General features: G+C 38.6%; 1 protein-coding gene across 4 annotated transcripts; it reads left to right on the plus strand.

The window, feature by feature from the left end:
* The first annotated feature begins 594 nt into the window (after positions 1–594).
* On the plus strand, positions 595–24,776 carry LOC143903604 (uncharacterized). 4 transcript variants are annotated; one of them, XM_077417320.1, is made up of 18 exons: positions 595–1,241; positions 14,903–14,996; positions 18,191–18,418; positions 18,723–18,814; positions 18,884–19,188; positions 19,282–19,545; positions 19,710–19,888; positions 19,960–20,176; positions 20,248–20,406; positions 20,493–20,819; positions 20,900–21,162; positions 21,252–21,599; positions 21,703–21,877; positions 22,000–22,075; positions 22,311–22,426; positions 22,509–22,762; positions 22,843–23,062; positions 23,191–24,776. In XM_077417320.1, exons 1-18 carry the CDS (start codon positions 1,193–1,195, stop codon positions 23,266–23,268), a joined length of 3,444 nt encoding a protein of 1,147 aa, XP_077273446.1. In that variant the 5' UTR covers positions 595–1,192; the 3' UTR covers positions 23,269–24,776. The 4 variants fall into 4 exon arrangements, with proteins under 4 accessions (XP_077273446.1, XP_077273443.1, XP_077273444.1 ...); XM_077417317.1 differs by lacking the exon at positions 595–1,241 and adding an exon at positions 11,478–11,619; XM_077417318.1 differs by lacking the exon at positions 595–1,241 and adding an exon at positions 11,478–11,619 and having other exon boundaries at positions 22,314–22,426.
* The last annotated feature ends 828 nt before the right edge of the window (positions 24,777–25,604 follow it).

Here is a 25,604-nt window from a genome sequence, read left to right on the forward strand (position 1 = left end):
CTTGTGTTCGTGTACCGGCGGATAACGTTGTCCCTGGTAAACTCGGTACGTTTATTCCGCGCGTTAAACGAAATATAGTGGATATAAATAAAGTGTGTACCTCATTATGCTCTTTAGAATTATTTGATACAGAGCCGAGAGACGTATCGGAAAAACACACTTTTATTATATACAGATACACGTACGTTTGACGCGAGATATATTTTCACGCCGTCTAGAAACTTAAATTAATAAAAGAGGAAAAAATGATTCTACGTGAAGAATTAAACGTGTCGCGTAAGATGGCTCAACATTAATTACGAGTCGTCGCGACCGTGCGGAAGGTAAAATCTCATCCACGGCTAAAAGAACGTGCATGGACGATACTTTCGCGTTGCGGAAAAAAGATGGATCTCGCTCGGGCCGAGAGGCCGAGACGCACGGCCCTGCGCGAATACTCGTGGAAGTCGTGGAACACGCGCGAACAGGTTTCACGTACATATGTGTGCGCTCGCGCTCGTGGTAGCGCATGGCAATGGTAGCGAGGCTCCGGCTCCGGCTCCGGCTCCGGCTCCGATCTTACGTTAGTCCGCGACCGCGACGCGACACGGGATCGACGCGGGATTACCGCGACTCGAGCGACTCGCGACTCGCGGAACAGCTCCGTACTGGCGCGGCGGCAGGAGGCAGGAGGCGGGAGGCAGGTGGCAGGAGCAGTCGTCGTCGACGTCGTTGTTATTCGCGCTACGCGTTCCCGCGAGTAAAAGCGGAACGCGCGCGTCGCGTCGTTTCGCGCGTCGTGTGTGTTGCGCGTGTGCGCGTGTGCGCGTTTCGTCTGGACCGGGACCGGGACCGGGACCGGGGACCCCGCGAAACCGCGCGCGTGCCGTCGTACGTATCCGACGATTCCGACGCGCGACGGTCGTCATCTTCATCCTATCCGTAGGTCGCGGTCGGATCGCGCGCGAGCGAGAAGGAAGTAGTGCGCGAGAAGCGAAGCGAGGCGAGATCCCGATTCTCGCCCGAAGGAGGAAAGGAGGAGCGAGTTCGCGCAGGATCGGGTCGTGAGGTCGGCTGCGGCGCGGCGCGGCTAGGTATGCGGAACGTCGCGACGGTGCGAGGCCTCGTCGCGGCACGAACGTCGCGGAATGGGGCCCGTTGATCGGGTCCGGGAGAGCGGCTACGGGCTTCGACGACCATCGACCACGGAGGCATGGATGTCATCGGGGACGGGGACGACCAAACCCTCCAGGCGATTCTCGGTGAGTTTTCCTTCCTTTCTTTCTTTCCGCGCGCCTTTTGCGCGTCGCGAAAGCGTCGGCGGCGCGGCGCGGTCAGCGACCAGCGCGCGCTGTCGCGTTTTATTACGTCGCTCGAACTGCGTGCGCCGCGCCGTGCGCCTGCACGCGCGGAGCGGCGCGGCGTCTCTCGTTTTCGAGCGTGTCGCGTAACGGTATACTAGATCCTTCTAAACGTGGCTCGCGGCTCGCAGCTCGCAACAGTAAACGCGGAGCGGATCAAAGAACGGCGCGTTCGATACGGCGTACGGCGATTACAGCTACGGAATGTCGCGACGCGAATTTGACACCGACCCGACACCGTTATCGCGCGTCGCGCTTCCTCCCGACCCCGGTTCTCCACGGTTCTCCACGGTTCTCTCCGTCAATCGCGAGCCACGAAGCGTGCGTTGACCTTAAACGCGCGCACCGGATATACGCGAGAGCGTTTTCATCCTTCGACTTGAAAGGAGCCGCGCCGCGCCGCGCCGCGCCGCGCCGCGCCGTCAGCTCGGTTCGCCGATGCTGGAATCGAAAGCAACGCGATGGAACGCGCGTCGTGGACGTCGCGTGCGAAACATGCGGCGCATCGTCGTCTCGATGAGTGCTTTGCAGTTCCGAAAGATCCTTAACCTCCCGTCTCCTCGCGCGGTCGTTTTTAATCGTTTCTCCCTCCCTTCGTATCGGTAGACCGAAGGAAACAAACTGACCACGCGATTAACGGCGTGGCGCGCGGCGCGGGCGCGGGCGCGGGCGAGTCGAACGTGCAACTCGAAAGTCCTAGTCCGGTAAGACTTTGTTAAAGCGCGAGGACTAAAAGAGGAGAGTCATACCGCTTACGTGCGGATACGTTTATCCTACTTTTGCCTTGACCGCGGGGCTCTCCCCCCTCCACACTCGCGGAAAAACCGCCGTCGCATACCTGTTACGCACCTCTCTCAGTTTGACGCGTCGCGCTGAATCGCGCTTTAACTCTTTTTTTTTTCCCTTGCCGGACGTGCTTACGCGCGAGGGCTCTCGCGACGCGGAATACAAAATTAGATTAAAAAAAGAAAAAGCTTTCGCGAGGAGATCGCTGGACGTAAGTGTCTCGCTCATCCGCGTATATTTACGTTTTCTTCGTGCGCACTCTCTTGATTCAGCGGCCTGTTCCACGCCGAGTGCGTTCACCTGTAACGAGTGCGGCGTAGCGTTCCTTATATGTAGGTCAGAGGTTGTAACGTAACGTCTCCTCCGATCTTCGAGATGACGACACCACCGTCTCGTCTCCGGCAGGCGGCGGGCACCGGGAACAAAGCGTCGTTATCTCTCATTGTTCCTTCGTCGGTGCGGCTCGAGAAAACTTGTACCCTCGAAGTACCGGCACCGCGATTTGCCGGGCCGAGTTTTACGTTTAATCGTAACAGAGATTACGTAGAGAAGAAAACAAAAATAAAACGTTTTAAAATATTTATATAAAACGACCGAGTGTGTATTTTCCATGAGACGTCCATATCCGCCATTTCCATGGCGATTGAGGATTCGACCGTTCCACGTAACATACGCGTAGATCCTTCGTTCTTTCTCTCTCGCGAGACGTTATCCTCCACAGCCGTTGTACTAACGCGTCCACACTGTTCTCTCTGCTGCTGCGCGGACGGATAGTGAAAGTCGCGTGGTGAAGGTGCTTTTCCGTTTATTTGGAATTAATGGCTTGATAATTCACGGTAACCTATACCTATACCGCGAGACGGGCAACGTACCGCTACGCTGTGCGTTCACTTTTTCAGTCACCTGTCTATTCTACCGACGCCGACGCTAACATTTCTCTCGTTTCGGGCCCGCGCGCCGCGCTGCGCTCCTTTCGTCCCTCGAGAGCCACGTCTCTTTTGTTGCGTTAAATGTTTATCTTTTAAATGGAATGAGAATAGCGCGTCGTTCGACAAAAAGGTTGACGAGAGGTACTCCGCTCTCGGAGGCTGTTACGGGGTAACGCGGACGTTAAATGAGTTATGACGTTAATGACAACGTGTTCGCGTGCGTAGTACGCGCGCTTGCGTGTACACGTACGTGATAAAACGCGTCGTTGACTAGAGAAAGATGTGGAACGCGACGTGCGTTCATTCGTGCGTTTCGAAATATTTTCTTTCGTTACGTTTTCTTTCTCGAGCGGGTAAAGCGTATGACGAAACACGTTCGTTAAGTGCCGTCATACGGTGATAAATAATTAATTCTAATCCCTTACGTTATAACATTAATATTAATCGAGCGCGTGTACGTTCGTTTGCCAAGTTTCTATGACGGTACTCTCTCTCGCTGTCTCTCTCTCGGACGGAGTATATATACATTGTATTGTTTTAGCTCGCATCTCGGAGAGAACTCCGGAATGAGAAACAATGGAGACAGCGCTCCACGTTCGTCGGATCCGTTTATAAATAGTAACGAGTGGTTTATAAGTTGTAGCTTATTGCTCTCGATATAATAATAGCGGGCACAACGTGCGACAAACGGTGTGTTGTCAGGAGAACCAATTTACCGCTTACTATCTTGCTACTTACTTACGCTCCGACGAGGCAACGCGCAAGGTTTTCGCAATGTTTGTCTCGAAAAGCCATAGACCATCCGACAGTTTCGGATGACGCACGTTTACGATACTCTTTTTGAAAGACTGACAGAAATATTGAAACTCGTGCTTTTTGCTCGGTCGAGTTCGTCGCTCGCGGCTTTTATCCTTCGTTGCGCGTGCTCGCACGTGTATCGATAAGATTCGCGGTCTCGCCGGGTTTTGCCGCGTCGATCGCGACCTAAAATTTATTTTGGATTACGAGCGGACTCGCGACGAGCTTAAATAAAACGATATTGAAAGCCGAGTTCGATCGCCGCGAGCTTATCGGTGATGGTTGAAGCCCGGCGGATGAATTATGGGATTTCATCGCGTATAGCATGGCCGTTCGGGAAAGTAACGCGCAAGCCGTAGGACGTCCTATGCCATCCACGAAAGCACATTGGTCGATGAAAAGCTCGCGGGTCCGCCTTCCGCGAAAAGCTCGAGCGTGCGCGCTCTTCTTGCAACGTCAAGTGGGAGAGGCTATTTACCGAGCTAAGGTTATTCTTGCCTCTGTTAAAGTATATTGTTGCTGAAGCGTCGTACGATCCCCGTCGTACGATCTTCGCGCGTCACACGAATGTCTTTAAAAAAGTTGTCACGTTATTTTAAATTAAATTTTAATTTAACGAGTGTTTCTCTTTCCGAGAAAAATGAAAAAGAAATTAGAAAGCATTCGCATGGAGTTTTATATTACCTATATAAAATCTTTATAAATAAACGTGATGTAAAATATAATTTAACAAAATTAATTAAATGGCCAAATGGATTAACAATATTAACAAAAAATATGAGAAACGTGTGTGTGTGTATATGCATAGATAAGATATAATATATAAGACAAAAATAAAAATTATAAATATTTAATAGAAACTCAATACACACAGTATAAATAATATCTTGATATTTTAGAGAGACGTTATATTTAATGACTATTTTATTCACACGTGTACAGCATAGTCAAAATCATGTACCTACGTTAAATTACATTACGTACGTTTATGTAAAAACCGTAAAATGTATACAAATTTATGCGGCACAGGTTTTAGCAGTGCTTAAAAAGGGGAAGTAAACATATCGCGAACATCGTAAACATAGGCACGTGTCCCAGGCATAATGGGGCGCGTTGTTTGATCGATGGCAAGACCCTTTGATTCTGGTAGACCTCACGATCCGCGATCGCTTACATATTATTTTCTTCAGGTATCACGAAACGAAGAATGCGTATGGCATATACAGCTATTGTCATATATTATCATTAATATTTTCCTGTTAATACTGACGTTATTAAGGGGTGAGACTAATGGTATTTTAAATATTTTAATTTTTTATATTCGCACGTTAATTTTTTCATAAACTTGGTTGCACTTTTTTGTAGAGACTTGACGGAGTACTATTTTAACGATTTTCCTCAATCGTTAGTGCCAATATACAGTTTTTGCCACATGCTGTCGCCAAAAGCGAAAGCTGAATCCAATGGCTGAAAGTTTTATCGAGCGTGAAATCATAGCGCGTAACGAAAAAGTTAGTAATAATCCCGACAAATTGTATCTCCACGAGATTCCTTTTCTAGAATTCGTAAATCAGGAGTTACGTAATGAAAGTTTCTACGTAACGACTGCTTTCGGCTTTCGGACATTTTTCCTTGACTGAGAGCAGATTAGATATACAACGTAGTACGCGTAAATTGATTTGAACTATATTGTAAGTTCGAATCACGACAATGTTCTTCACGTGTAACGGATAATGGTCCTCGCTATATGCTCGTACGTTCGTCTCGCGGACTTTATACTACACTGGTTGCTGCTCTAGATTTTCATGGGAGATTGTTTATAATGCAAGAGAGAGGATGTATGGACTACTTTGCGACTTGCGAGCTGCCGTTGCCGACGTTCAACGTACAAACGTTTTACGTATAAGAACGCGGGCTGGTCACAAAAACCGGAGGAAGCGATAATACTTTTTATTAGAATTTTTTTTCTTTTACGTCTGCTCGTAAATGAGCTTTAAGCGCTACACGAACGTCGTTCGAGTAATATACATATAAGTCATATCGGGAGAAATGTCTGAACCGTGTGGTAGTAAATCGCAATACGTGGACGATCTGTCTCGTTTTGAGATTTCTATATAGCGATGGAAAGCGCGTGGCATATATCAGCAGATTATATGCGTACGTTATCAAATGAATATTTTAATTTTGCAATGATTTTCGAAGAAGAAATTTAGGGACGTTGAGAAAATTATTAGATTTATCCAGCATAAGATATGGAGAACCCATTTATTTGTAATTTATTTTATTAATAATAATTTTACGGAGCTTTTATGTTTAATTGTACGTATGAATTACGATCAAAATACTTATATTTGTATCATCGTAAAGTGGCGCAACATATAGTGAAAGCCGATGACGTCCATGAGCTAAAGTTCAGGGGGCGTATCACTGTGGGAATCAAGCGACTTTTCTCTCTGCATTGTGCTATGAAGATTATGATATTTAATTAAATTATTCGTTACACGTGTTACTCGTTCGACGCATTTGCCGTATAACTTGTAACGCTTAATAAAGCCATCGGTATATAAACAAAGTATAGGTACAAATTATAAAACGATATTCGTAAAAGTAGCGAGGCCGATTTTCTATTCAATTTTTGTCTCGTGGAAGTTGGAAATATATATTCCGATCTTCTGGAAAAATTCAGCGAGTTTATCGATCCCGAAGACGATGCTTGCGAATTCTCCAAGGAGACTATTATACGGTAACAAAACGATACGCTTCGAGCTGGATATCAGTGACATACAATGCGACACGGTTCAACATGCTCACGATCGCGACGAGGTATAGGGAACCGTGGCTGTTACGGGAGAAACATGGCCCCGGCCGTTTTCCGCTGATGTCCCGATGTCGTGTCTTCCGCTCAAGTCACGCTAACTTTTCTCGCTCGTCCTCGTTCTCGGTCCTTTTTTCTCCTGCCTGAAATACAAGCCGATTTATAATATATATGTATATATACGTATATGCGCGAACCAATAGTCTCCTAGGCGATCTCAACGCTCGGACACGTCTGTTTTATTCCGTGCATATATGTACGTACGCACGCCCACGTTAGACACATTACCATATTTATTGCTTTGGCAATAACATTTACGTTCGTAGGCGAGCGTGTCACGGATGAGCGATGTGTGGATGAGGTCAGGCGTTTGGGTTAAATGCACGAGCACACGCGAGAATTCCGGACGCAAATCTTTATCGTTCGTGGTGATAATAAATATTGAATTTATTTCCAAAGTTACGTATTAAAAAATCAATAATTTCGTGATACGGAAACGATATTTGGTACGTTTATATTTGGTTAAAGTTTCTTGAAGAAAATATGACTAAAACTCGCAAAGGTCTAAAAATAAGATTTAAGCAACATTGAGGGTTAATATTTGCTTGCGAATACGACTAGGTAGGATTTGAAGAATTGACGGTACTTTCACGTTGCTCAACTTCTTGGATACGTATTTTTATGATGCAGCAAAATATGTTTCATAATATCTCATCGCTTTACAGTTGGCGGATTTCCGAGCGCAATCGAGTAAATATCAGGGTGTCGCGAGCAAGCTTGTTCACGCGCAAGCTAACGTGTCAGGTGAAAGGTATAGGTGTGGCTAATCGTAACAATTCACACTGTACAAATTTAAAGTGGAACTTTAGATAATTTGCATCGCCGCCGGGGTATCTAATTTTGGTTGTCGCGGTAAACTTACGTGCGGAACGCATGCATCAAATAGACTATCCAAAAACAATCATTATCTGCAGGAACATCAGGGTACGTATTATAGTGCACCGGAGTATAAGACTTGTAAAAAAGACCGGACGTCTTTTTTACGACGGATCTTTTTGACATCTTTGTACGTTGTTTTCACTCATACATTTATATTTATTAACATGTTTAGTCAAAGTAAAGAGTAAAATGTTTAAATTTTGGCGTTTAATACGCCAAAATGATGTTTATGCGAACAAAGAAGGAGATCGATGAAAAGTTTGTAGATGTTACGTGTGAATTAAAAGATCCGAATACTGGAGGAACGTAGCGTTTTATGTGAGTTTGGGTCGCTAAAGCGCACCAGCTGCATACTTTTACTATCCTTCGAGATTCTCCTTGAACCGATGCGCGCGTATACGCGAGTCGAGAGTCGAGAGAGTAGTACTTCAGAAATCATGGCTTTTATGCACGCGTGTAATACAGATACCTCTGATACGCGCAGCGACATTAACCACAATGTGATATTGATATATCTATTATATACGATTTACCGTAAGGTCCGTAAAGCAGTCGAGCTGCCATTGAAAAATTTTGATCGCAAAGAAAAATTTCATATTTCTCCTTTTCTTATTTATTCTCGTTGTCGACGTTTCACGCGTAGTCAGGTATCATAAATCATTTTGACACTTACATCGGTTAATTGCTCCATTGTACTGGTCTCAAAAATTGGATCATGATACGTGCGCGCACGAAACTTGCGCGATGTGCGGACGCAGTTTAATTAATAATAATAATTATGTAGTTTGTCTAGCGAATAAAAGAACGGTTCTGCACTGTTTAATCTTTTTTGAAATAGTTTTACACAAAGAATAAAAATAACGCTGCAAAATGCTACATACATTTATAATGCATGTTTTTATTTCTATTGGTATGTCGAATAAAATAGTTTCTTCAAGAATAATAACGTTTTTTTTTTTTTATAAAATTGTTCTAAATAAACTAAACGTTGCATATTATACAACTGTTAACTTGTTTGCGTCACCCGTTATTCGCTAATTTATATTCCTCTGCGATTCCAAATCAATTACAGATGGTTTATCCATAACGTCACAGTTTGCAGCTTTGTCTCACTACTTGTAATCGCTACTGACAAAAGTAAAGCGCACTATTATTTGGTTCTAATCCACACAACTTCAGCATAATACATTTAAATATGTGAATATTCTTTTTACATTGCAGTAAATCAGATATTGCGGAAAAAATGCTGTACTATTTGTAATTCCGATAAGAATCTGACGAGAGATGAGGTGAACAATTGAATCAGCACGAAGAACCGACAATGCCGGTTGTATGCAACGTCCCGTATAGCACTGTAAGGCATAATGACGTGTTGATAGTTGCTATAGCGCGACCTCGCAAGTTTCCGTAATTGTAATATAGCTACGCGTGATCATGTGACAAAGTTAAACAGCATATTTTTAAAAAAGATCCTGCTAGGTATATATTAGATAACCTTGTATTTACGAGTATAAATGTCACAGAGGCTGATATCGAATGATAATACGATTATAAAATATCTTGCAATATATTCATCTTCACAGCACGTACATAAAATATAATTATTGTTAATCTTTTTGGGTGCAGGTATATAAATATATAGAATATTAGCGCCGGGAACGCGTATATTTGTCGCGAGCGAGTTGTACAATTGTGACGATGAGGTAACAATGTCACAGATTTTTATATTTTTTTCTTTTTTCATCTCCTTGTACCTTGTGACAGGTACTACTTATTTACATTGCAAATTCTGCAATATGTATTGAGATTAATCAGTCGTCAGCGACATTGCTTGTATACGTACCGATCACTCTCGTTCTACATATCTTTGACGCAACGTTCATAGGCGATACACACCACACGTGCATACCATGCATGCTTTATAAAAGTCGCGTTATAATAGAGCGTCTTTGTTGTACAGGGGATCGCCGGCTCTCTTACGAGACGGCGCAAACCAATAGGTTTAAAACCGTTAAAATGAAGACGACACGTATCCTTTTCGCGAACGAAAAGTGACAGAGAATAAACGTAGCGTGTTCAAGGCAGCGATGAATAAGTAAACGGCCATTTAACCAGAAGCAAACATTTGCATATTATCGGTCTGTCACTACCGTCGCCCTTTTTGCGATAGCGCGGACATCAAAACCGAGCCTGGGAAATGCTCGTTCGGTGTGCCCGCGGTCCCGGTCGTGTTAATGGTACGATAAACGGAGGGTTCATACACAACGCAACGCGGGCGGGCACTTATAATGCGTGATGCCGATTACACGCACCCGTGAACATTTACGCACGCGACGAGAAATGGATTCACGCTCTCTCGCTTGGTAGCTTGGTGCAGAAGTGACGGGCGTGCTGCGAACAGCAGGTGTTTATCGAAAGAATTCTGTGATAGAATAATTGGATCTAAAAGCCCTATACTTTAATTGTTTAATGTTTCATACGCACGAATGATGATGCGTTTAAGTCATCGTTATAATCTATCACAAAGAGACTTGTATTTGTTTAATCGAAATAGCATTGCTGTGGTAAAAATGAAAAATATAGCATTGTCGTAATTTAACGCGTATCGCGTATTACAGATATTTAATTTAGAGATTCAGACACTTTGGACTTGAAACACTATGAAAAGTTGGCAAAAACTTTGGTACAATTTTTTGCCTTCATTTTGTATCGGTCAGTTGAACTGTGACGGAATTATAGATATTTTTCATCACTTTGCTTGATCGTAAAATTTTCTGAAAAATTTCTTACACACGCCACGTGAAATCCACAGTTATTCAAGCATGGACAAAGAAAATTTTAACAAAATATTATATTTTATATTTATATTTTATTTGGAAAAATAATTTCTTAATTATGTATCCAGTGTTTATTTTTTCATATTACTGCAATGAACACATAACAATCATCATAGTTGGATCAAAGAAAGAAATCAGTTCATCGAAGATTGAAATGTTATCAATTTATACAATTTATAATTTTTTATGGCGTTAGTGGAATTAATGGTACCTATACTATTCCATATTTTCTTTGAGTAATATTAGGACCGTTTGAATATATCTGCAGATATCGTATGCATGACAGATTCGGTCATCTATCGATAGATACGTGATCTAAATATCATAGTTAATTGATAATCGATATTTGAATTTATAGTGAATAAGAAAAACATTAATTGCAATATATATAAGAAAACCGTAATCTTCGAGTTTATGACGTCTTATATACGATAGTATTATACATATCGAAGAAAGGGGCTGCGCGTAACCACCCCTTTCAGTCCGAAATAAGCACCGCCCTCCGCAGTCAAAGAGGAAATCCCCTCTATACTCTTGGAATATAGTGGAGGTATTGGATGGAAGAGGCCCTCCGATGGAAGAGACTCGTGATTAAGTCGTCAACTACCGTGGACTGTTGTGTTTTGTTGCCCAACTGGAAAACCAGTACTATATACAAACGACCTTATACGTCCTCATTTTCGCGATAGACAATTAAAGAGATAAAGAGATATTCGATACTGGCTTTACTTCAATTACATCTATAAAAGTATCGTCAATATTCCACCGTCATATCTTATCGCGGATTTGTGAAAAACGAATAATCTATTGTATAATTTTTTCGCGGAAGAAAAATTGTCAAGTGCTACGTAAAATGTAAAGATTCATGCAAATACCTGAACAAATTATATACAAGCGAAGTGATATTTATTTCATAGATTAAATGTTGTAAATTTATTCAACTTTTCGCGACCGTACGTACTTATGTAGCGATGAAGTGTCGTTCTAATCTTGCGTATCAGACACGTTTTCGAGAGTGATCCAAGTTTATTAAAACATTTTCGTCACTATGGAATTTTCGTGGGCACTTCAGCATCAATCTAACGATCAAAATGGACGAAATCATCCGAATGATCATCACGAAGACGCTAATATTATTAATCAAGTTAGCGCTCGTCGATTGCTTAGCGTGACAGGTAATCAAATATTAATGCATATACGTTGTGTAAACGACAGAATGTTTTTTTTTTCGTACTTTTCTTACAGACACGATATATTTCATATAGTTTTTATTTCTTCAAATAAAGGTGGACGTAGATTATTATAATGTCGATGATTAATTTCAATTTCATGAGATTACAGAACATTAAACGAAAATTAAGAAGTCATAATCTTAAAATTTATTAAGATTGTATGTACAATACGTGGCAATATTTTTGTGAAGAATACAGATTTTTTTTCTCAATAAGAGAAAATGGTTGTATATTTTCACAAAAAGATGTATGTTTCAAAGGAGTATGTTTGATGAGATAAATATGTCAATGCTATTTTTCCTTATGTCTCGGGATTTTTGGATTTCTTTGATTGTCTTTGAACGTGATTTGTTGGAAACATTGTTGCTTGTCGTAGGTTATTGAAAAATAATTTGTATATATAAAAAGGAAATTTTTTTTAACTGTAATTAAGCAAAATATAATGTTATCGTCATCGATTTTAAAATAATAATTGAAGTTGACGCAACGTAGTGTCATCCTCGCTTGTTTTATTTTTAAATTGAGATTTTGCGTTAAATTATTTTATCAAATATTCTGAAATTAATTTCTCTTTCTGCAATCAGTTTTATTATTACGTCTTAAAGTCATATTATCGTTTCTAATAACAACAAGTATCTTTTGGTTGATTACGTCTGTAATAAATAAGAAACGTTAACTTTTCTTTTTTAAGTAGGTTTTCCAAGTGGAAAGAAGAGAGAGAGGATTCTGATACTATTATATATATATATACAATCTTGACTATTATTTACGTTTATTTGTTCGTACCATCCCCGTGTTTAATACAATATATTATTATTTTACATTATTTTTGTGTAATGAGCATACGTATGTTGTCAAAGTTGCATGACGCGTATCGATATGTTCGTGATCACAAACAGCACGCAGTTTAACACCTGTTCACAACTTGTTCGGACCCCTCTCGAAAACCGCTCTTAATGGCCGTGAAAAAGAATACTGCTCCCTGCTATAATTATTTAGACCTCAGGTGGGACGCACTCGGCCGGATTTACCTTGCGCTTACGATACGGCAGCTGCATTTCAACCCTTACGATTAACAGGGGTGAAATCGACAACTCGGTTTCGATTAACTTCCTCTGTTTAAACGTTTACGATATGATCGTGGCGATATACACGTGTCGCAAAAATAATATACGATGGCGTTGCATGAGTGCGTTATATAGTATTACTTTCTATCGTCGTGTGGATTACAGCAGTCGGGGTTATAAACATTTCTGTATTCATCTATATTCTGTTGCGAAGGATGAAAGCCGGCCAATTTTCATAGACGAGTCGCTGTCCACGATGTCCATTTCTATTTGCTTCGCTGGAGAAAGTGGTCGTCAGCCGATATACAGATAGGTCGAAAGCCTACATATATCTTTATACATAAGCCTTTTTACATCATTTGAGACTTGATTGGAATAGGCGCACGTATTACACGATTGTTTTATCCGCGATTAAATGCTTCGCTTCAACTGAACGTAACATTCCTGTACATTGCGCGACGAGGAAAGATATATATATATATATATATATATATATATGTATAAAATTACGTTCAGTGAAAGTTATACATTTCTTTGTATAATTAATATACGACGTGCAATTCTAATTTACTGTAAATAAATCATGTATTTTATTTTGCTGTATTATTAACATACTAGTACAAATAAAGATGAATAATATATTTTTTAGTATAAATATTTTAGATTATATTTAAAAAATTGAATTTATATTTTGCACAATAATATTATTTCAATTTACATATATATTAATGGTTTTCGATCATTTGTAACTATTACGCGCATAGTGCATATCTGGTGTAATGATATTCAGATTTAAACGGTCAACTATGCTCACGGGGCGGTGTTTGGTCGATATCTTGATAAAGGGTTGGCTAGCAACGACTCATCCACCCTTGTAACTCACCCCTCCAGCTCTTTCCGGCGTAAACGCTAGGCGCCATGCACATTCTCGACTTCATTTGCCTGATTATTTAAAAATGGTAGTTTTTCGTGCGGTCAATGGCAAAGAAAGATACTTGGAAATTATTCCCTTTATTTCCTGTGTGAACTCTCTCTTTATATGATGTTTTTATTCTTAGAGGAATATTTCACACAGCGCACAAAATTATTCGTGCTATTATTACAACTTTTATCTTTATGCACGTTCGCGCGAGAATGTTAATAATTCAAAATAAGAATGATTCTCCATCAAAAACTTTATATTGCATTATTGACAATATTGACGAACGATATGACGATTAATGCGTGCTCTAGTGCTCTGAAAAACTTTCAGTGAGACGGTACGACGCTACGTTATGTCTTGTTATTCACTTGAAAAGTGTCCTTACTCTCGGCTCCCAACGCTTAAACGTTTATGAATGTTTGACCGGAAGTAACGTATTACAACACTTTGCTTGTAGTCTTTAAGCGCTTAAGTATATACGAAGTACATGCCCGCGTTTCTACATTTCAAAACAGGATCAAGAGTATATCAATGTTGATTCAGGGAGATTAGGGATTGCTTCATGATTTTTAGACTTTGTCGAGTAGTTGGCGGATTTTTTTTAGTCTTACGCGCGCGCGCGCGCGCGTGCCGTCGTGAGAAAATTATGAATTGTTTTCTACGACTGTGTCTGAAAAACGGACATTTCGACGTAGATCGACGTGGAATTTATAATAGGAACCGTTGTAAGAAATTTGACTGTTATTCGCGCGACTATTTTCCCTCGCCCGTCCCGATGCTTTGTTCATTCAACTGCGTCTTCGTCTTCGAGTCGCAATCCAACCGTGAAATTTGTTCGTGTCCATTCAATAAATCAACTTTCTCCCTCGCTAAAAACTATCAGGGACGGTAAATTACACACACACACTGTACCTTACTTGAAATCTCTTTCCCACGTAGATGCATCTCTCACACGAGCTCTTGCAACTTATGATGCAACAAATGACGATGACAGACGTTTGCGTGTGTATGTTTGAAATAGGCGCATAGCAACAATTTTGTGATATTCGTATATACGTACATCTTATGTTACATAGTATATAGTATTGTAGCATGGATATGTATTATTGAAACGAATGGATTCTCATATCGGCTATTATACAACCAGGGAGACGGTGATGTTACTATATATATACATGTACTTGTAACAAAAGCAATTTATTGTTATCTTAATGTGAACGTCTATATCCTTTTCCAGGTCGTGGTGATTTCGTCGGCGGGATAGACAACGAAGCCTTGGATTTTTCGCAGTTAGAGGACTTTATCAACAGTGACAGTGAACAGCCCGCGACGTGAGTTGAAAGAATATTAACCTTGCACGTTTATATATCATTATATCTATTTCGTTATTTTTATTTTATCACGCATCTTGAGCTGGCTTTAAAAAAAGAAAACTCTCCGATTAGACGGGAAACTTGATCTCGGACGCTGAAGCGTTCGGTCCGGTGACGAAGTTTAACCACATTTGTTGGGAGCCATGGTTAACGCCTACAATGCGCGTGTTCGTCACACGTGCGTAATGCGTGTGCCAGCGCAATGATCGCAAAACTCGACGTGTTGTTTCTTAGAATGCCAAATGCCACGTTACCACCACGTTACATTAATAAATTTATTCAGTTGCATTAATGAATCTTCTCAATCATGCTGGCAATCTACCTACCTCCTTACATGCGTCACATGAATCATATCAAAATAAAAGTGTTTATTTTTATCGCGATATATTTGAAGATAATTCTGCAAATTGAACGAGCTACAAAATATATCAACAATACGTGTAATGCGAAGTGTAAAATTCTGCGAGCATGATGCTTTCGACGTTTGATGTATAATATATAGGCGCTTTCTCAAATTATGATAATTAACGAATTTAGATAATATGCTTCTGTCGTCCAGCAGCACGAGCACGCGTTTCCTGCGAACGACACGATGTATCAGGCTAAATTTCTAAATTGCTCCATCTCGACTCTATGTATTCAGGCTACTCTGGCACCACAGCACAGCGATTATCATAGAAATCTGTTACTGTTGACAATATTTATATTTTATTCAAACTGCTTTCCGTGACATATTTTCTCCGTACTTTTAAAGCTACTTATATAAAACGTGCAAAAAGATAAAAAATAAATCTCTTCTGTCTCATCACTAATAAAAAGAATATGTGTAAAATTATTTATATAAACGTTTTAGATACTACACACAAATGAAAGAAAAACACGAAAAACTTATGAAAGCTTGAGACGTGGTCTTGTCGCGTATGCATTCTTGGCAGTGCGAAAAATAAACGTTTAAGAGGTATACGTGATCACGTGAAGAATAAATATTTCTTAAGACTATAACAAAACCAGTACTATAGCTTTGTGTATAACGTGCGATAAATGTAAGTTTTATAAACCAAATTTTAAAAGGGCGATACAAAAATTAAAATAAATGAATTTGTTAAAATATACGTATATGTATATTACGCGTGCCATTAATCCAGTGAATGTCGATGCAACATGCTGACCTTGATAGCTGCCGCATATAGATACATCGAGACGAATTTAAGATTCCTCCGTGCTTCAAGGATCAGTTCGTGAACTTTTTTTGGCATATGTACTAATAAGATTTCAAATCACAGCGATATGATTTTGGTACTTTACTGATGATGTTTACAGCTATTTTGTCTCACGTTTGCGTTTATTTGATAATAACTAACCGTACGATATTGCATCATCGTATATATTAATTACAATATGATCGTATACATTTATCATATACTATTACTTATGATCGTATATTTATGATCGTAATAAGTACGTCGTGTTAGTGCGTTGCTGTAAAATATTGTTTTCTTTCATTATATCGTGCATGTCGTTGTGATTTCTCAAATGAAGAGAGTAAAAAGCTTTGAATCTCGATGCTCGAAATAAATAACAATAATGCGCGAATCCACAACGATTTAAGCCTCTTATATATGACTTCGGGCACGAAAATATCTTATTCCAGACCTGACCGCGCGCGTATTGACGTAATCGCGTACACCAGGAAACGCATCCAGCCATTCTTTATACGCATACAGTCATACGTACGCGTACGTATATACTCAGCCCGCAGACAGATATTCACGCAGATAACAACCGCAGAGGTGTAATGATATAATGACAGAGGCAGACGGAACGGAATTGATGGAATCACAGCGTGCACACTGCGTTAACCCTGCTAATTCGACTTCCAGCACTCGTCTTCCATTAAAAGGCTCTTGGTGCTCATCGCACAACGACTCGGATTAACCGAGAAAAAAATTTTTATTCTCACCCGAGCGACACCGCGTGTATGCCGCGGCATACCATTATCCAACGACAGTAAATCCTACGTTATCAGTTTTCTGCCTTAAAATATTAAACAATTTTTTTCATATTTTTTGTATTTTTGTATTTTTTCCATCTTTCAGAAACAGATCCACTTTATCCTAGATATTTTATTATTATTTTATTACTTCCGTGTTTCCCTTTTTCTTATTTATTTATTATTCTTGTGATTCCTCGTACGTATTCAGATGTGTGTACACGTGCATCCATCGTGATCAATACGCAATAGATATGTTATTTAAAAAATACATTAGTTAGATAGATAAGCGGAGAAAATATATAGTAGCGATGCAAACGTGAAGTGATTTTATACGGAGAGAGAGAGAGAATTGTCGTTTAGAGAAGAGAGATCCGCTATGTGGAAATACTTATTTATTTTTCGATTCTAGTTGCATTAATTACGAAACAATAAATGAAATAACGCGCGAGACATGACAATGAAAACCATACGCAACGAGAGATAATAAAGAGACAGTGATAGTCATAATTTATGTTTTAAGAATCAGAAATTTCCATTCAATTGGCAATATAATTACGGCAGCTTATGCAATGAAGAGGAACAGGTATTTTGCATGATTTTTTTTTACCGTGGTCGACAGAGATTGCAGATTGTTATTAAACGATTGCCTTTTCATCAAGAATTCGTGGAAAATTTATAATAGACGCGCGAATCTTCTTTAATTCGATGGAAGCTGTATAATGTGTAATAGCACCGGGGTGATACACCGCGTGTGCAGTTAAACTCTCGCAAATTCTGCGAGTTGAGAAAACTCAATATGCGAGATACAGCGCAAAGCATCATTTACCGCTGTACGCCGAACTGCGATTCAGACGATAACGATATCTCATGTTTTGCAAATCTAACGTGCAGTTGCGCTCTCGGCATGCATAGCTTTCGTAAGATCAATAAAAAAAAAGGTGCTGACGTAGCGCGCGTTTAGTCAATCTCTATCAAAATGTCTTTTGCATCTTTACATCAGGTATTTCTAATAAATATATAGCAAATTCTATTCTAGAGATATTCCATAAGAGAAGCAACGAGCACATACATAAAAAAATTAAAAAAAAAAAAAAAAAGAAAAGAAAAGAAAACAGAGATATATGGACTTGGATGAAAGACCGTGGGGTTCTGTGTTTAGATATTTCGCGGATACCCTTGCCCACAATGAAAATGGAGGTGGAACGGTGTCCCACGGTGGCCGGATCGAGGCACCCACGTCACAACCGGTTGCCCAACAGCAGCCACCATCGCGACTACCTTCGCCGCAGATGACGCAGGCTCATCCAGTTTCGATAGCGTGCGCTTCCGGTACCACGACGGTACCCAACAACATCGGCTACAAAGATCCGCAGGCGTATGTTCACCCGTAAGTCGAACTCTGAAAAATAAAACGGACGGTAAAAACTGAAGAAGCAAAAATAATTTCTACGTTTATTCACGAAAATCAGTGTGAGCTCTATTACTAGCTATACCGGCGGTACCTCAGGCACGGGGAAATAGGGTATTAAATTCAATGAAATTACACCGGTTCTACACAATTCCAGTTTTTAAGTAATAAATATTTTAGATTATATCGGAGTAAACGCGACAGCTTATTAAAAAAAAAGTGACAGATCTCTTGTAGCGATTTGATGACTCGGTGAAAATCTAGAGCATCGCTCTTTTTGTAGACACGCGCTACCGGAAAGCCCACCGGATAGCGGAAGTGAGCCACCGTATTCACCGCCGGGACATAATGACACTCAACACGTACATTCGCCACGTGAGTTTAAATACATTACCGAAAAGACATTTTGCAAGAAAATTATAATACACGTGCGTGTAATTATAGATCAAAAGGCAGCTTTGCAAGAGATACTTCTGCATCATCAAAACAATCAGTACTCTTCTACGTTGCTACCACCTTCTCCGAGAACGTTGCCTGCGACAACGGATCCTCTGTTGTTAACGCCGGTCCTGACATCTCATCTCACGTCGGGAACGTCGAATCTTTCGACGCAGCCTCAGATAGGACCGCCTTTGGTACCGTTGCCGCATGAACACAGTCCGGCTGGCATTAACACGCTATACTCCTCCCTGCAATCGGCCCCAAAAAAGAGGAAACTCAGCCAAGATGGCCTTATCCACGTCAAACAGGTATTTTTCCGTTTTTTTTTTTTTTTTTTTTTTTGTAATTTTGATTGTTTTTTCTTTTTACTTCGATTATTATTTACGATCGTTGTTTCTCAGGAACCCGAACTGGGTACCGTGGAGCACAGTTGCAGCAGCAGTAGCGCAGTGCTAGACAGCGACGAAGTTGCTGACGGCACGTACATCGACGCTAGTTATCAGTGTATTCGGTTTCATCCTTTCCAGCAAACATCTTGGCACGTTCTTTGCGATCATAATCTCAAAGAGTTACTGGTACCACATTACAGAGTGGATGCCGACAAAGGGTTTAATTTTAGCAATTCGGACGATGCGTTTGTTTGTCAGAAAAAAAATCATTTTCAGGTAAAAGATCGACGTCCGATAATATAATTGTAAAGATAAAACAAAGTATATTGCGGGCTTAAAAAGATATTTTTTTCTTAATCTAAATATAACAATATGTGTGTAGTCAAAATTATATATAAACTTTTACTACATAACAATATTTGCATTTGTTACATATTTAGATAACATGTCACGCGCAGCTTCAAGGGGAGGCCGTATTTGTTAGGACTGGCGAAGGATTAAAGAAAATAAGCGGTTTTCAATTACATTTCTACGGAGTTAAAGTGGAATCTCCGTCGCAAACGATCAGAGTCGAACAAAGTCAAAGCGACAGAAGCAAGAAACCATTCCATCCTGTAACGTGAGTTTATATACATCTATGTATATATAAATTTATAATATAATTTGATACAGTTGGGTTATATGCTATAGATCATGTTACAGAGTCGAATTAGGTGGCGAACGTGTAACAAAAGTGACGGTCGGCCGCTTGCACTTTAGCGAAACTACAAGCAATAATATGCGTAAAAAGGGAAAACCAAATCCGGACCAGAGGTATTTTCATTTGGTTGTCGGATTGCACGCTCATACCGCGGATCAAGCCAGTTATCAAGTAGTGGCTCACGCATCGGAACGTATAATTGTCAGAGTATGTAAAATCAATTGATTGGTAGAATTGTTCTGAGAAACCGGAGTTATTTCTCATATGTCGCATTATAGGCGAGTAACCCGGGACAGTTTGAATCAGAAGGCACTGGCGTGGGTGCTGAAGGTGGATGGCAGAGAGGAGCAGCTCCAGATAGCGTATACCATGCCGGCAGGGTTGGAATTAATACGGATAGACCAGATGAAGCTCTTGTTGTACATGGCAATATGAAGGCACGCGATTTGTTATTTAATTACACATCACATTTACATCACTGAGAGTTAAATTGGATATAATATTGGATAATATATACACATAGGTAACCGGTCACATCGTTCAACCCAGCGACGTAAGAGCGAAACAAAGCGTTCAAGAAGTTGACACGCGCGAACAATTACGGAACGTACAACAATTACGCGTTGTTCGTTATCGATACGCTCCGGAATTCGCGCAACATTCGGGTCTTGATATCAAACAGGAAGATACTGGCGTCATAGCGCAAGAGGTTCAGCAAATTCTACCGGAAGCGGTGCTACCGGCAGGTGATATAGTTCTGCCAAATGGTCAGAGAATTGAAAATTTCTTGGTGGTAAATAAGGAGAGAATATTTATGGAGAACGTTGGGGCTGTCAAGGAATTATGCAAGGTAAGAATTTTATATCAATCCTCATACAGTGTTTCATGTAGAATTTAATCTTTTACTTAATTATAATCGATTTACTACAGGTGACGGACAGTCTAGAAACGAGAATAGATCAACTAGAGAGAATAAATAAACGACTAGCAAAATTAAAAAGAGGTGATAGTCTAAAGAGTTCCATCAGCACAGTATCTAGTATATCAGGCAATAAATATTCGTCATCTATCAACAATAATAAGTCATCTTTGCACGGAAAAACGAAAAGGTTCGAAAGAGAGGAAGAGCTTCTCTGCAGTAATAAATTTATTCAAATTATCATTGTTATACTTATTCTCATCATGGCATTTTGGTACGTATTCCTTTAGCTTTATTTCCAATTTACGTCGATTTCGTTTTTCTCTTGAACATCTACCTATGATTTAATCGTATAATTTTCAGTCTAGTTGCAATGGCAACATTATATTTCTTAGAATATCAGAAACGCAGTAGCGTTGAATGGTCCGCCATGGCAAGCAATGGAATGTTGGCTATTGGTCCGGCTCATCCTCCAACAATGTCTACCACTTCTAATTATGAGCATCGATATAACTCCTTGTTACATAGCACGTTATCCCCTTTTTATACTAAGCAAGGATCTTACACGAGGGAATTGGACGGAGGATTATCTGTCAAAAGTAATTCCTTCACCACACCGCCTCCGCACACGAAACAACAACTGTACTCTCAGGAAATAACGTGGTATCCGATGAGCCATCCGGGTCCCCAACCTAAACATGAAAAAAATAAGTCAGTGAAATTGAAATAAAATTTTTAAATAATATTATCACGAAAGAAAATATTTTGTTATACACAAGCTCGTTAAAAATGTTATAATGATAATATATTTCAGCGAATTCCCGGGAAATTGGCTTAGTAGAAATGGTGCAGGTGCTGTTCCTAGCAATGTGGATGAGAATGATCAAGGCTCGGATATAGATTCTTCATCTGCTAACAAAGGTCCAGTTCCTTTAGGAAGGCCTGAAGAATGCCCCGCACATTTTACTGAACTCGAAAGTCCATGTCAGGTACTTAAGAACTTATTGAAATTTATTTAAATATTACTTATGTGTATGCACGTGCTTACACATAAATAAACTCTGCATATATAATGAAATTAAATTAAATTAAATTAAATGCAATGTTTCAGATATATTGTTGCACAGCTGAGATTCATCACGTAGAAGATCCTCAGCCTGATCATCCACCAGAGAAGAAGTCCATCTGTAAGTTTTATATGTTTTTCTGAGCCCAGATAGCAGAGTGCGTCAAATGACGTTATACGGCCGTCAAAGTGACGTCTCTAACGACAACACGCCGTCACTTTGACTGCACTCTATTACGCCACTTGACGCCACTATGCTATCTCTGGGAGTTCATTAAAGTACACGCACGAATCATTTATACTTTATACACGTCAAAGCGTATTACTAAATGACAAATTTTATTTTATTATTTTAGCAGATCATTTGGAACAGCCATTAAGTATGCCACATGAAGAAAAACGAAAATTAAGTAAGGGTTTCCAAAATGGTATTAGTCCATCCGATCCTAGCACTCAAACTCTTGTGAAAGAGGTATTAGATTTTCTCTTGAAATTATATCGGATAATTTATAACAAGGAAGACGAATGTAATTAAACGTATGCGTATCTTATAGACCAATTACAAGTATTTGCATAAACGAACAAGGCGAGAAACTGGTGGTGGAGATTGGGGAGAAGTGGCTAGCAACGCTGCAGGATCACTGCCACCAGAGCCTAGACCACACGTATTCGTAGTAGCAAAAAACTTCAACACATCTTTGGATCAGAGATATTGTTCCCCATCGTCACCAGATACACCCAACAACATTAGTTGCATTGTACCTTTGTCAAAACATATGCCAGATACGCATTTAACATTACATTTTGTGTAAGTTTAGAATGCGTATGTACTTTATAAACATGTGTATTTACGTTCTGATATGTTATAATCACGATTTCTTTTTATAGCGGTATGCCGTGGTATTGGCAAATCGTGCAGCAGTGTCCTTTTTCATCAAATCCTGGTATGGATGAGACAATGGTATGTGGTTGGAGCTATACCATGCAGCAACAACCTCAGTATATCGAAAGTAATAATCAACCGGGTGATCAGTCTTTTTCTCTTGATGTCGCTCATTACCTTAGAAAAACTTTAAAGTTTCGAATACCTGTGATGCAACCTCAAGAGGTAATTATTTCAGTGTAAAGAGGCAATAATTTATGAAATATTCTTCACAAAATATATATATTTACGTTATAGATTTTTAATGCATTTAACGTTGAGTTTTCTCTGATTACCGTATTATTTTATTACAGAATATTTGCAAAAGTAAGCATGATGTCGACTATTTGGAATTTACGTTGCACTTTTACCGAGACTGCGAAGAACAATGAATATTATCTTGTACAGCACACTTCATAAGAAACTTGATAGTTTCTAATTATCTAACAAAAGTTAGATTTCTCCATTCTATATAAAGCCTTTGTGCCTTTGTAATCTATCCTCTGCTTTCGTAGTGTATACTCTTATATTTTATATATCATCGCATTACGTAGTATATATTATTTACTAATATAAACATAAACTATACATAATTTCCAATTATAGTTAATGTAACGTATCATTGTGCAAGAAATTTCATTAGGTATACACACTTTAGTGAAGGTACACACACACACACACAAAATTATCTTATTCACTCATACAAAACTGGTAGCAATAATGACAAGCGAACAATTAAGTAGTGGTTGATGGGTGCATTATATTTGTGTTATCGCAACACATCTTACAACATTTTTTCTTGTTTTACTACTTTAAATCCAATCAATATAATACTTGTTAATATTGATAAAGATTATGAATCAGACACGCAAAATATATATATTAAATAAATGATATTATTTATAAAATATTATGTGAAACGAAGAAACATTTGCTATAATCTACTACAAAGTGTACATATACTAGTATAAATTAGTTTTTATACCCATCAACATGCTATATTTTTTACGTTATTACTAGTTTCCTATGAACGTTACTCAAGATTTAATTGTGAGCGCATATTTCTACACTTTATCTTTTACATAGTTCACATTTTAATTTTTGATACTGATTTACAGATAACTCATTGTATAAAACGTAATGTATGAAACTACTAATTTTTAATGACATTTTAGATACTTGTGAAGTTAAATAAGCTTATTGTTATCAAAATATTATATCACACGAAAAGCATCGTAGTGTTTAAATTGTAAATAGTCATAAATCTGCTATATAATTAATTTTATTTCATGATTATGTACAAACAACATTGAATATTTAATGTTATAATATGTCATATATATATATTGTTACTCAATTAAGGAGACAATTTATCGTTGATTTTTAATAAATTATTTTTTAATTTGAGTATCCCTTTTTCATACAGAATAATGGAAATCATTGAGGCAACTAAACATTTTAATATTTTTATTTGCTATACTATTTGTTTATATTAAACATTAAACGATATTATAGAATTGTGCGAGTTCCTAAAAATATTGTACAGTAAATGTTTAATGATAGATTCATTTATACGCACATATTTTGCTACACTTGTGTTAAAAATGATAGATATTCACGCATAAATAGCCTAGTAAAAGAAAAGTTATTAGGAAACATTCCTGATTATGTATGCGTGCTAATTTTAATTTTATATAATAGAATAAAGCATCCACTTTTTAATTTAAAAATGTTGAGTCGATAAATCACATAACTCTAATATTTGAATTTTACCTAATAGCAATAAAAGTGTACTTTCATTATTAAAATATAACTGGTACAACATTGTCAAAAAAGCATGACGAGCAATCTCTTCAAGCAGTTTAATATATATATATATATATATATATATATATATATATATAAAATAATATGTTTATATATATATATATATATATATATATATATATATATATATATATATATAAACATTCTTGCCGTCCACGTGTATACTGTATAGTGAAAAAAAATTTATAGAGAAACTTGATAATTTATCAATTGATTATCTGTACTATATACTCAGAGCTCAGTGCACAAACTTGCGATGTATTGTAGAGAAACTGGAATTTGTGGATAATTATTATCCATATATCCTTATATGTATTTATATAAATTGTATAAACTATACTTTATTGTACAGTAACATATATTTAACTATGATTGATATAACAGAATAATATAGTCATAATATAGTATTGCTAAGATAAATGATATTTGCAAATTTTATTTATTGATTTAAATTATATCGTTACAATATGTAAAAATTTTTCTTGAAATTTATTTTTTTAGATAATTATCTTACAGGGTATACATAACATTTGCGCGAGATAAAAAAAAAGTAGAGATAAGATATAGAAAAAATTGTTGTCATGTGACATGAGAATTTTGTGACGTCCAATCTGTATTGATATATTTCGAATTTTTCTCTATCTTTATAATATCTCTTTTATTTTGTTACTTGACGTCATAATTATCCATTAATTTTGATGTAAACTGTTATTCATGTATCTCATTATGATTTTTGTATCTTATTTTAGTGTATGTGCAGCTATATTATAAAGCATAGATATAGATGTATCATATAATTTTGTATAGCAATAAGAAATATCTCCGTACATAAGCGAAAATATTTTTAAGTTCTCACTTGCGCATTCTGCAAGTAATAAATTTATATTCATAATTACATTGT

Source organism: Temnothorax americanus, unplaced genomic scaffold (assembly GCF_048541705.1).
Source record: "Temnothorax americanus isolate GAGA-0224 unplaced genomic scaffold, ASM4854170v1 Scaffold49, whole genome shotgun sequence".
Taxonomy (NCBI): Eukaryota; Metazoa; Arthropoda; class Insecta; order Hymenoptera; family Formicidae; genus Temnothorax; species Temnothorax americanus.

Bases quoted from the DNA above. Each gene is read 5' to 3' on its own strand.
- LOC143903604 (XM_077417317.1), top strand. From the start codon at position 11,493: ATGGAATTTTCGTGGGCACTTCAGCATCAATCTAACGATCAAAATGGA. The intron at 20,820-20,899 runs GTAAGAATTTTA...GATTTACTACAG, and splicing joins CTGTCAAGGAATTATGCAAG to GTGACGGACAGTCTAGAAAC. The intron at 21,600-21,702 runs GTCAGTGAAATT...AATATATTTCAG, and splicing joins CCTAAACATGAAAAAAATAA to CGAATTCCCGGGAAATTGGC.